Genomic DNA, 13,600 nt, shown 5'->3' with positions numbered 1-13,600 from the left:
AAAGTCTCATAGAGTTATCATTTAGCGTTAGGTAACTATCCCCAGTGCCACAAAGTCAGGGGTTCACTACCTTGCCAACACCTGTCAGAACTCAAGCGTCGTCCGGTGGCAACTAGGCACCACCCAGCAGTGAAACCCTTGGAACACATTTGTTTGCAAATTTTAAAAGTGGTGCCCGGTGGTTCTTACTTAATACCCAACGGTGATGTAACAAAAACTTATTTTAGTGCAAATTAAGGGTCTTATCTAACTTTAGATAATTCTCATCTCGCTCTAACCATTAATCATCATTTACAATATTCTTGAAACAACATCTTTCATCAATCAAAATAGATTTTACATACCAACCAAGTTTTACTTAAAGTTTTTTATACTTTTAATCTTCATAGGTTGCAACTTTTAAGAAATATAATGGTTGTAAGTACAATCACAATGCACATCAAAGACATACAAATCATCCAAACATAAGGTCATCAGTATACCATACCATCATCGAGATCACACTCATTCAACAGATGGTGTAAACATAAGAGGCTTTTTTAATGCTAAATCGTTTAGTGGTCACTTATCATATGATATTTTTTATAGAAGGTTTTGCTTTATATAACACTATTTTTAAATGAAAATATTTCTTTTAATCTTAGTGTTATATAAGAGCCAGACTTTTGTTTCCATAAGAAGCTAGCTTATTTTGCTCATATAATATGTTAAGAGATTTCAATGAGTGGCACTTATTCTTAAACATTGTATATGATTTTCTAATTCATTTAATCAGTTTGTTCTAGAAAACATTACTTTAGCTTTTTTCTTCAGACGTTATAGGATGCTTCTTTACTAGACGCTACTTGTTTCAAACAATTTTTCTTACACAGTAATATTTTGTTTACTGTTATTTGTTATGTGTACTATATGAAATATATCGGTCGACATTATCGATAAGGGTAGTCTATCGGTCGAGGCAGCCGCTTTAGATAATTAAAGACTAATTAATAGTGTCACGATCATTTATGGGTAGCTAACAGGTATATTAGCAGATATTAATAGTTAATTAATGGTTTTATTGTCATATCAAATATGAATATATGATATTAATGATTTGATTGTCATATCAACTATGAATATACAATATTAATGGTTAATTAATAAGTTTGATTCTTATAAGCCCTATGAATATATGATTAATGTCGAGGTAAAGACATTTTTTACTCTAAATCAAATTGAGACCTCTTTGAGAAACATATATGACTTGAGCATCGGAGTGTCTTCTGCAGGCAATAACCGATCATGTGGATTACGTTCTTGAAGTGGATTGGACGATCGAGGTATAGAGTAGAGCAAGGAAGGACGACCGACCATCTGCCCCTTTCAACACCGAAACATTTTGGCGTCCATCGAGTTGCTTAGATAGTATACTCTTTAAAATATTATAATTTATTATGAAGTGATAAATATAATTAAGATAAATTATGATAAGAAGTTATAAAATAAAGTATTATAGTTGTTTTAAAATAATGAGACTGAATATTTTAATGTTAAAATAATTCAATAATATAAAGAATTTCATAAATAGGTCTTATTTTGTAAAACACTCATAATCTCTCTAAAACTTATTCTTTGAGTTCTAAGAATTTTAACTCTTGAGGTATTTGTTTGACTATCAGGAGGTTCCTAAAAGATCATGATAGTGAATTTCACTTTCAACCGATAAGTTTTCTATATAGAGTAAGCCAAATTTTGCTTCTTTTCCTTTAGTTTTCAGTTTAAGACACATGCAAAGAGAATTTCATGCATGTGTCGTTAACTCTTTTTTCCTAATTATTTGTTTATCAATGGTTAAAGACATATCCTGATCATAATTCTATGGTTTATAAATACATATATAGTCGTCTGAGCTAAGGTAGGGGTAATTGTTCTTTTAGAGCTGTATAAGCTTTCCAACGAGGTAAGAGAAACTAATTAGTACTTTAGATGTTGTAGATAATCTGATTAACTTTGTGTGTTTGAAATGTTCTGAAATGTGAAGTTGGTATGATGAATTATTGTATTTTGTATTGATATATTGTTAACATGCTTGTTTATTGAAATCTGATGGGTATTGCATTTATGCTTGTGATTTGAAATTAGTTAAGGTGTTTGAAAGAGTTATTTTGGAGTATGATTAGGTAGAAAACTATTATGGCATTAAGAAATGGAAAATAAGTTGAATTCTAGGTTGGTCTTAGTTAAAAAAGAGATTCTGATAGGTGAAAAGTGTAGAAAATGGTCAATTGGTAGAAACTGAGTTTTGGGGTATGTTTTATAGTCATTTAAAACTTGTTTAGGCCTTGAGTTAAGAAAAGTCTAATGTAGAATTGGTTAGTAGTTGATAGGTTAAGTTTTGTACAATTTTATATCCATTTTTAGAGGTTTTAACTAGTCAAAATCTAAAGTATAGAGTATGTGATGAAAATGAAGGTTTAGGGTCTTATTTTGAGTTAATTGGGAGAGTCCTTGGGCTCCTTGACGCTAAGTGACACTTTGGGGTGTTGAGCGCCACAAAGTTAGAGAGTTGTCTGACTTAGGACACTGAGCGGATAGTTTGTAAGCGCCACTAGCCTACTACAAGTCTGGCGCTGAGCGCCAAGGTTCTAGCGCTAGGGGCCCTGTTCATTTTGTGAGTTTTGTGTTCTTTTCTTTTATGTTCTTGTGAATGGTAACTATATTAATGCTTTAAGGTGTGTTTGGTATATTATATGGAATGTTATGAAGGTTTGTGTATGATGTTATGTATGTATCAAGGTTTGGTTAAAGAAGAGTTTCTAAGGTGAATTTCTAAAAGGTTGCTTCAAGTATTGTATGTATGAATGTAAGAAGCTTAATCTTGGGAGTTATCATGACATTCTAATGATAATTCATTCTCAATTAGAGAGGGGCGATGCATGTGGTGAGAGTAGCAGAGATCGTAGTCTAGGTGCTCCATCTTGGCCTAAGACGCAAACAAACTAATATTGTGTGTGTGGTAGGGTGAAACACAATAGTTCTGCAAAACAATAGAAGTAATCACAAGTGCATGACCCGTCATAACTCAATTCATACATGTATCTGGATGATCAGGTCTAGATTCATGGTATGCCTAAGATTTTTTTTCTTATCTATAATAATTATGTTTAAAATTTTGGTTTTGTTTGTTTCCTCTGATTTAGAAAATAATGTATTTAGTCACTTTTATTCAACGAGGATAAATTTTATCCTTAAACTTCTCCACTCTTTACATATATACTTCCCCCATGTTAAATTTTAAAATTTAATTAAATTTAATTAGTTTTTCCTTTTTACTGCTTTTCCCATCAAACTCACACCAACACGCGCCACATGCCTTGGCTCACTTCCTCTTTCTATTTCCTTCCTTTTATGTCTTCTGGACTTTAACTCTTTATTTGGTAAGTTAACACTCTCAATTCTTGCCACCATATTAATTCAACACGTGCTTGTCGGTTACGACTCAGAATATTAACTGCATCACAATTTCATACACATAATAATAATATTTTTAATACACACAAAATTTTTACATTGATTTTCACAATATCTTTTAATACTTTTCACTTTCTTTCTTTTCTTAAAAAAATACAAAAAGTTATTTTTTATAACAATTTTAACTAAAAATAATATGCGTAAACTAAATTGAATTTATCTTTTATATAAAAGTAAAAGAGAAGTTTAGTTAGGTACATTTAAAATATGAAAAAACTAATCTTTTTACAGAAAATAAAACATAACCATTAATTTTTTTAATAAAAAATATATAAATATGAAAAATAATACTTTCACACACAATTTTTTTTAGATTTATTTCTCATTACTTTTCCTTACTTTTTTTTTTTTTACTTTTTCTTTCTTTATCGACCTACCGCTTTCAGTGAGAACTGTCAACACACTGATTTCAGAGAGATTTCTGATACAGTATCTACACGTGTTTAACGTAAATAATAGCATAATAATGAATTATAAAAGCAACCAACCACCCCTCATGAAATCAAACAGTCTACAAAGTCATACGTTAATTTCTGTTGTTGTCTCCATTGTCATCTTCTTCTGTCTCTGTTCCTCAAAACCTCTTTCTCTGGTTTTTCCACCTTCTCCCCAAGCTCTTCCCATGGAGTCATCACCAAGAACAACAACCCACATAGCCCTTGTCTCAGTCCCTGCTTTCAGCCACCAAGTTTCAATCCTCGAGTTCGCAAAACGACTCCTCCATCTCCACGCCGACACCTTCCACGTTACATGCATCATTCCCACACTCTCTTCTTCACCTTCAAAGCACTCCTTCTTCTTCGATTCCCTCCCTCACAACATTCACTGCATCTTCCTCCCCTCCGTCAACTTCCATGACCTGAACAACAATGGCGTCTCCGTCGAAGTCCAGACTCAGCTCTCCGCCTCTCGAGCCATGTCCTCCGTCAGAGAAACCCTAGTTTCACTCTCCAAAACCACCGATATTTCTGTTCTCGTTGCCGATGCCATGGCCCCGGAGGCTCTGGAGTTTGGTAAGGAACTCCACATCTTGTCCTACATATACTTCCCTTGCTCCACCATGGTGCTGTCCGTTTGCTTTCATTCTCAAAACCTCGACGAAGAGGTTTCGTGTGAGTACAAGGATCACCCCGGTTTGATACACCTTCCTGGTTGCATCCCTATCTCTGGCAGAGATCTTCCTGACAGCATGCAAGATAGAGGAAGTTTGGCATACAAGCTTTTCCTTCAACGATGCCAAAGATACCTTAATGGTCATGATGGTATATTGGTGAACAGCTTCACGGAATTTGAAGAAGAAGCAACAAAAGCAATATCACAACATGGTAACGGTGGTGATTACCCTCCTGTGTATTCAGTTGGCCCCATCACACAAAGTGGTCCAAGTGGTTCAAAAAGTAGGTGTGAGTGTTTATTGTGGTTGGATAAACAAGAACCTAATTCAGTTCTTTACGTGTCTTTTGGGAGTGGTGGCACACTTTCCCAAGAGCAGATCGACGAACTGGCATTAGGGTTGGAGCTGAGTAAGCAGAAGTTTCTGTGGGTCAACCTGAGAGCACCAAACGATAGGGCAAGTGCTACTTATTTCAGTGAGGGGGGTTTAGTGGATGATGATCCTTTGCATTTTTTGCCAAAGGGGTTCCTAGAGAGAACCAAGGAGCAGGGTTTGGTCATGTGTGGGTGGGCCCCACAAGTGGAAGTGCTTGGACACAGGTCAATCGGTGCATTTTTGAGTCATTGTGGTTGGAACTCAGTTTTGGAGAGTGTTGTGCATGGAGTGCCAATGATAGCGTGGCCTTTGTTTGCCGAACAAAGAAGCAATGCAGCTTTGGTGAGTGATGGATTGAAAGTTGCTTTGAGGCCAAAGATGAAGAACCCTAGTGGGATCAATGGTGTGGTGGTGAAGGAGGAGATTGTTAAGCTCATAAAGGCTGTGATGGAGGGTTTGGAGGGTGAAGAAATCCGTAGGAAAGTCAAGGAACTCAAGAAGCTTGCTAACTGCGCAATGATGGGAGATGGGTCCTCTACAAGGACTATAGCAAATTTGGCAAACAAGTGGAAACTTTTGGGAAAATCACTGTAGAAGAATAAACGTGGAGAAATCTCCTGAGAAAGTAGTTCTACCTGTTTTTTGTTTTATTATTCCATGTTAATCATTGAGGTTTGTTTGATTGGGTTGAGTTTATGCATTATTTTGAGTACTGCTTTTAAAGAGATCAGATGAAATCAAATAAAACACGATACTATATATCATATAAAGTTCTATTCATTTCATCTAATTTTTATGACATATTTTAATATAGCTTTTGTCATAGTAATGTTTACTTCACCATTGATAAACCATTTATCCAACACTTTTTTTTTTATGAAAATAATAAAAGTTACTCATAGTTTTTACATTACAATATCATTTAATACTATTTATAAAATATCACATTTCTTAATAAAAACATATAAGGAAGATGATACAATAATATAAGTTACTCAATTAATGAACAAATTAAAATATAATGATCCAATTAAAAAATATAAAAACTTTAGTACTTTAACAGGTCAAAAAGTTTAATAGAAATTCAATTAAAAATATCTAAGTTTACTATAAACTTCAAACTTGATCGTATGCCTTTTTAAAATATGAAAAATTAAAATTAGAATCAAGCCTCATGTTAAAGTTATTTTAATTATTATCAATAAATTTACTTTTTCGGTTCATCTACCAAACTTTAAATACTAAAAATCACATTGAATCGTTTTGTGCAAACTGAAGTTCAACTTTAAATAAATCATATTAAACGTAAAAGTATAAGAAATTATTTAACAATTAAAATCTTAAACCATATTGAATATTATTTTTTTGACTTTGTGGATATCGAATTTTGTATCAAGATAATAGTAATAAAAAAAGTATTACATTAATTAATTGCTTCCATGAGATACAATTAAATGCTTCCACGAAATACAATTAAATGTATCACGTGACTAGGAAAGAAGAGGACCACAAGAATTGAACCTAAAGGACTTTGTCAACGACGATTTTAATGTCAGAGGTTGAGTTGCAAAGTTCGAAAAATTACTCATTAATGGGAATGGAATATGGAGATAACTAAAGCATCAATTTACACTTCTTTTGAAAAATTATGTTAATTTCTTACCCTTGGTTCTAAAATTTTATTACTCATATTTCATAAAAACAAAAAGTGTCACACTAGTTTAACTCAGGTAAATTTTTATAGGAAAACATGAGAATAATCCTGAGTTTTATTTGAGTTTTCTAATCACGATTCAAACTCTTACTATTTTTTTGAAACTAAAGAAAAGAAATGGAACGAACCAATAGGACGTTATTGTATGAACTATCTTGGAAAATGAAAGTATTATCAATAACTCAATCCTTTACATAGAAAATTATAATTAATAAAGAGGTCAGAGATGAGAAGTAAATTAGTGATAAAATTGTCGCACATTTATTTTTTTAGTTGTAAGATAGTGACATGTATATGAAAAAAATGTGATTTTGTAGTAGGACTTTACTTAAAGAAATGTTTATTTTGACATACAAAGTGATTTATGGTTAAAAATGAAAAAATATATCTTAAAGAAATGTTTATTTTGACGTAAATTAAAACTTGGTCTAGATGATAAATAAATAAGTATTCAAAACGTATTTTTCAATCACGTGTTTAAAATTGACGTGACTCTAAAGCCAACATGTCAAACTCTATTTTTCAAATAGACATGTTGGTAAGCATAATCAATGCATTTTGTAGGATGCCAATTGGTTAATCTAGCTTAAACTTGAAGTAACTTTTGTTCATAGAGAACCAATTAGCTAAGTATTTTTGTGTATGTATGTGTTCAATTATGTTTTCCATAAATGTTGTACTGTAGAATTTTAAGGGCTAAGATTTCATCTAAGTGTTACCAATAATAACTCTTTATATCTTTGTTTTAGCAAATAGAAAATCTCCACCAAATACACTCTTACAGTTTTTTATGTGAAAGGGTTAGGCACATGATAGGTTAATAGTATTGGTCTATTATATGGCTTTTTTGTAATGTAAAGTTTAGTTATAGGGGGTGTTATATTGTTGTCATTTATTTGTCTATTTGTATATATTAATTTGTATGTTGATACAATCTAATTTTTGTAATTTAATATATTTATTATTAGTGATAAAAAAAAATATCGTTTATTTATTGTTCATATATTTTCACCACACTTTTCTATGTGACAATCCAAACCACGTTGTCACTTTCGTCGTCACTCATTCACTCTCTTTTTTTCCTTTCTTCACAGCCAACGCAAAGTGTGTCACCGCATTGTTAGTATGAGCATCCATTTCCTTTCCATTTCGAAAGAGGTTAAAGGTTCATTCTTTCATATTGAATTTTCCTTTTTGTTTCATAATTCGTTTTTCCTAATGCAAATATTTTCTTAATCTTTCTTGTTCAATTTAGAGGTGTGAAAAGGTAGTGGTGACTATGTTTGTTGATGAGGAGAACAATAGTTCTATAGTGAAAAATATGTAAGGATGGGAAGAAATTGATTTTTTTTTAAATATAGGATTAGGCTTTAGTTTTTATTTAAAAAAGAACCGAAGGATAAAGTAAAGAATAGGCTTTGGTTACCAATGCCTAAAGTTATATATTCTTTACCTCATCTGAATATGTTAGCAATATCACGAAGTATAAAAGTTTTTATGATGCCCAAATCAAGTCTCAAGTGTTCACTTTGCAAAAAAACCTTCATGATTATGCTTTAAAAATCGTTTGGAGTAAAAAAGTTTTGCTATAATCGATTATCACAGATAGATTTTTAAAGGTTGCTAAAAATCAATTTTGGCTCTAGAATAATCGATTACCAGAGTATGATAATCGATTATAACTTACCATAATCGATTATCATAACTAGACATTGATGTTTTTTAGCATGTTTTTGATCGTTGTACATTCATTAAATGCATAAGTGATTACCATAAGTGGATCATCGATTATCACACGGAAAAAGCTGACAACAAATTTTTGGAGGTGCCATTGAGTGAGGTCTTTATAAAGAGGTTTTAGACTCTCATTCTAAAGAGCAAAAACTATGAAAAAATGTGATTTGGGGTTTGTGTAACTCTTATGTGTTGGTTTTGAGAATTTGGTGTTGGCAAAAGTAAGAACTTTCACTAGGAGTGTGATTGAGTGTTGCTGCTCTTTCTGAGTTAAGCCTGTCATCCTTTGTGAAGATGCAAATGAAGTATTCATCCTTCGTGAAGCATTCAGAGGAGGTATTCATCCCTTGTGGCCTTAAGAGGAAGTGAGTTTCATCTCTTGTGGTAACAAGATAAGTGTTTCTAAACCGTTAAACTTATATTTCTGTGTGGTTGTTATAGTTTATTGGTTTTGTGATAGTGAATAGTCACTACAAGAAAATTGCATTTTATATACGGATTATTATATACGGATTTAAATCCGTATATAATAAAAATGTTACATACGGATATTATATACGGATTCGTTATATACAGATATTATATACGGATTTATTATATACGGATTTTATATACGGATTTATAATTAATTAATAAATAAATAAAATTAAGTTATTTTAAGTCGTCAACCCTTTCTTTTTTTCTCACTCGCGCTGCAACCATTTCTTGTTTGGAAAAAGGGTCGAGGCACTCCCACCACCAAACCTATTCTTCTTTCTCTTTCGCTTCAACCGTTCCTAAATCAGTGTTCTGGTCGTGGTTCTCTCTCGTCGAGCCCTCCTTCCCCTTCTGTGGAGCCTCGGTTCTCTTTCGTTGAGCTTTCGTAGGTCGCGCATTGAAACCCTAATTTTCCCTCATTCGAACCATCATTGTGCGGCCTTGGTACCATGGTTAATTGGTAAGTAATGTTTAATTCTCATTGAGCTAAATTTTTGAATTGCAAAAACCCTAATCCTCTTTTTCTCTCATCCATTTTCGATTTATGCAATTCCTCGCGTGATAAGGTTCTATTTTCCATATTGTATGAAAACTGATGGTAAAGTGTTAAACCCTTTTTTTCTTTCTGGTATATAGTTAGTGCCTTGAAATTCCATAGCACCCAACTTGTTGCCCCCTTGTTAAGTATGCATTATATTTTTCTAACAAATGCTTGCCTGATATCTATTCTGATGTGCAGAGTCAGAAGAGGGTTGAATGCTTTCTAATAAATCTGTTGTCCTCCAAGAACAAGCTCTGGAGGTTTTTACGTGTCTCATCAATGTAAATTATGGCCTGTTATTTATTTTTCAGTCAGCATTGCCTACTTCCAGTTTTGCCAACCACGACCAATTTAGAAGCTGGGTCTATCAGATTTTATTATTGTTCTGTTTTATTTTGTGTTATTTCAAGTTTCTGCAGATAGTGGCTAACTACTTTATAGGAGCAGTTCCAATCAATTAGGGATTTAGTAAGTTTTTCTTTCGGTTGTAAAACAGCTCCAGTGTTGATTGAATCAAATGTACATTCAGTTGTCTTTCACGCTTCAGTTTTCTCCTATTTAACAGTATGATACCCTTGCGTCAGACCTCCTTTTCTTTTTTATATTTTACAATAAAATAATATAATTATTACATTTAAATAAAAAAAATTAGATATATATTTAATTATTATAGTTTTATATACTGAATAGATGTAATACTAAAATAAAAATTTTCGCAATGGCCTCCAAAGCTCCGGTCATTGAATCAATTTGACAGATTCCTTTTACATCTAGTCATCATTTGATTAGGATAAATTTTTGTAATGGCTTGAAGGGAATCAATTCTTTTCATCGTAAAATGTAATATAGTTCGAAGGTGGTGCAAAAGAAGGTGGTAGAGGACCAAGTGTGTGGGATACTTTCACCCATAAATTTCTAGGTATATATTTTGTTTCCCAGATATATTTATCTATGGTTTGGTTAATATCTTAAAAGGAGTTATATAATTTACAATGTGTGAATTGACTTGCAGATAAGATACTGGACAAAAGCAATGGAGATGTGGCTATAGACACATATCACCGTTATAAGGTATATGATTTCTTCAAAGTAGTAATTTATTAAGTCATTCTTAAGATATGATAAATTAATTCTTACTATATCTTGAGTATTGTGTTTGTTTTTAGTTTATTCTATTTTAATCGTTGATGCAATATAATAACATATACATTATACATAAATTTACAGGAAGATGCTAAATTTATGAAGAATATGAACTTGGATTCATACAGATTCTCGATTTCTTGGTCCAGGATTCTACCAAGTAAGTCAAATGCTGAACAATGATGATTTTAGATTAAATTTGACTTTTGAAAATATAAAAGTTGATTTTTACAAACAATGCATTCATTGCAGATGGAAAGTTAAGTGGAGGTATAAATCAAGAAGGAATTGACTACTACAACAATGTCATCAACGAACTATTGGCTAATGGTAAGGTTCAAACTCAGATTTCTTTTATCTCATCACATTTTTCTGTTATCAATGGTGGTATATGACAATTAAATATGAACATTTGTAGGTATAAAACCACTGGTAACTCTTTTCCATTGGGATCTTCCCCAAACTTTAGAAGATGAATACGGTGGCTTCCTAAGTCCTCTCATAATGTGAGTTTTGATTCCAAAGTATTAATTACTTTACTCTTGGAAAATTCAATAGCTAGTTTTGTTGATCAAACACCTGTATCAATCTTCAGCAAGGATTTTCGGGATTATGCTGACGTTTGCTTCAAGGCATTTGGAGATAGAGTTAAGCATTGGGTTACACTGAACGAGCCATGGACTTACAGCATTAATGGCTATGCAAATGGAACAATGGCACCAGGACGTTGTTCTAGTTGGGTAAATCCAAATTGCGTTGGAGGGGATTCTGGTACAGAGCCCTATATAGTTTCACACAACCAACTTCTTACTCATGCAGCAGCTGTTCGTGTATACAAGACCAAGTACCAGGTTTGTTATTACTTTGTTAAGAACCTTTTCTTTCATCAGTTCAAATTTTGTTGAACTTTACCTATATATATATATATATATATATATATATATATATATATATATATATATATATATATATATATATAAGAAAAGGGATAGTGGGAGTAGTAAACTGATATTTTGAAACGTGCATGTGCCTCCTTCAAGGTGTACACACTTCTTTCAAGGTCAAAATTTAATGCATCATGCCATAGCTTCCCATCATTCTCGGTGCAGCACCTCTGGACGTGACTTCTCTGCACACACCCAACGTTGCCTCGCCTCCTTGCTGCTCCTAAGTTATCTCATGCTAAAAGATAAATAAAAGACATTCATCCAATAGTCGTGGGCCACTCTTCCACCCATAACACCCCTGCTCCACACAATCAACACTATCACCGTGCTGCACATCCAAACTGCACACCTTGGTTCAAGCGTCCGTGCACACCATTCATTCCAGCCCTCTTCATTCAGCACTGCTCCATGCCTTTCTCCAAAGCAATTAAATAAATTTCTTCTCTTCCACACTTAATTCACCGTATGAGTCTCTTTGGAATAAAAGCACTTTGCTGGATCAGCTGCTGCCCGTCCCATCACCTAAAACTCCCACCTAATCTTCTCTTCATCTATTCCCCTCACACGTCCACGTGCACACCGCTTCTCCTCTCAATCAACATTTCATTCTGCTTCCAGCACCTTCAATCACCGTGCACACCATTATCCAACACGCACACACGTTGGTTCAAGTATTCCAACTCCCGTGCTAGCTGCTGACACCTCCACACCATGCACAAGCCAAATTAAATCTCCATTTCCAGCTCCACCTCACGGGCACTCCCAAAAGTGCTCTTTGCTGCCAGCGAAGGTAATGAAAATTAAATGTGCTCCAGTTCACATTCCAGTGCAAACCATCCGTGACACCTCAACGTGCTTCTACTTTCATCCAACTCAACACTCATGAAAATATCAATATTTCTCCCAAGCCGAGACACTTCTTTCTCCTACACTCCGAATCATTCAACACCCTTCATTCTAACACTGCTTCGCTTCTCTTCCAGCTCCGTGCAGTACTCCTTCGGTTGCAGCCCTTCTCTGTGCATTTCTCTAAATAAAATAAGATCAGTTTCCCATTTCCGCGTGCGTCCCTTCTTCCAATCTCAATCACCGTTTTGCTTTCAGCAAAATCCAGCTCCTAAATCTGCACTTCTCTGCTTCCAGCTCATGACCGAAACACCTACTGCTGCTTCCTTTCTTCCAGCGCAACACAAGCTACACCAAACCGTGCCAGCTCCTACTCTCCAAGGATGCTGTGACCGAGAGCTTTAAATGGAGAAAATGAGGCAGCTCCTATTCCATTATTCACCATTAAATTGACTTTGTGTAAAATATATATTGACTTTGTGACTGACATGCATTTGGTATTTGAGTTCTTTTTCCAATCCTTTTTTGCTTAACTTAGTGCCACCATTTTATAACTGCCATGATATTTGGTATTTGACTTGAAGATTTGACTTCTTTTGAGCCCTGCTTCTTCTTTTCTGTGTTGGCAGTCTATCTGTGCAGAAAGAACCGTAGGGATGCTTTTCTGTGCTGGTATTCCGAGAGTTAATGGTGATTACTAGTTAATACCCTCAATAACTACCATGGTCTAACCTTTTTGTTCAAATTTTCATACTGGATTGAACTTCATTAAACTTTTCTTTGTCATTGCAGGTTGGAAAAGCTATAACAAAAGATGATAAAGCTCAAACATAATTGTTCTGGTTGTGATTACAAGTTGCTAAATTAGTATTGAAGTCCAAAGTGTTATTACTACAGAGAGGTATATGATTCAAATGCTACATAAATATTTTATTGTATTAGTTGGTTAAAATTTTGTTTAATATATATTTGTATAGTGTGGATGCAGGGCATATATATTTATTGTATGGGATGTTAGTCATGATTGATATATTGTTATATATATTACATTTATTACGTTATATATTATATAGGAAGCTAAGATAAGTTTTCGTTTCAGATTTTAGGTGTAAAATATTATAATATATATATATATATATATATATATATATATATATATATATATTAGATGGTTTGTAATAAACTTTTTCCTTTGG

At 33.5% G+C, this 13,600-nt stretch overlaps 1 protein-coding gene and 1 pseudogene across 2 annotated transcripts; both read left to right on the top strand.

Moving 5' to 3' along the window:
* The first annotated feature begins 3,928 nt into the window (after positions 1 to 3,928).
* On the top strand, positions 3,929 to 5,782 carry LOC148195537 (hydroquinone glucosyltransferase pseudogene; annotated as a pseudogene).
* Positions 5,783 to 9,138: 3,356 nt separating this feature from the next.
* LOC148195536 (cyanogenic beta-glucosidase-like) lies at positions 9,139 to 13,467 on the top strand. Of its 2 annotated transcripts, none has more exons than XM_088094358.1 (10): positions 9,139 to 9,387; positions 9,667 to 9,749; positions 10,318 to 10,387; positions 10,481 to 10,539; positions 10,696 to 10,771; positions 10,864 to 10,941; positions 11,030 to 11,117; positions 11,207 to 11,462; positions 13,034 to 13,094; positions 13,197 to 13,467. In XM_088094358.1, exons 2-10 carry the CDS (start codon positions 9,684 to 9,686, stop codon positions 13,220 to 13,222), a joined length of 780 nt encoding a protein of 259 aa, XP_087950484.1. In that variant the 5' UTR covers positions 9,139 to 9,387; positions 9,667 to 9,683; the 3' UTR covers positions 13,223 to 13,467. The 2 variants fall into 2 exon arrangements, with proteins under 2 accessions (XP_087950484.1, XP_087950485.1); XM_088094359.1 differs by having other exon boundaries at positions 13,034 to 13,104.
* The last annotated feature ends 133 nt before the right edge of the window (positions 13,468 to 13,600 follow it).

This window comes from Vigna umbellata, chromosome 7 (assembly GCF_029865625.1).
Source record: "Vigna umbellata cultivar VRB3 chromosome 7, Vumbellata_1.0, whole genome shotgun sequence".
Taxonomy (NCBI): Eukaryota; Viridiplantae; Streptophyta; class Magnoliopsida; order Fabales; family Fabaceae; genus Vigna; species Vigna umbellata.
This window is presented reverse-complemented; position numbering and strand designations above follow the sequence as displayed.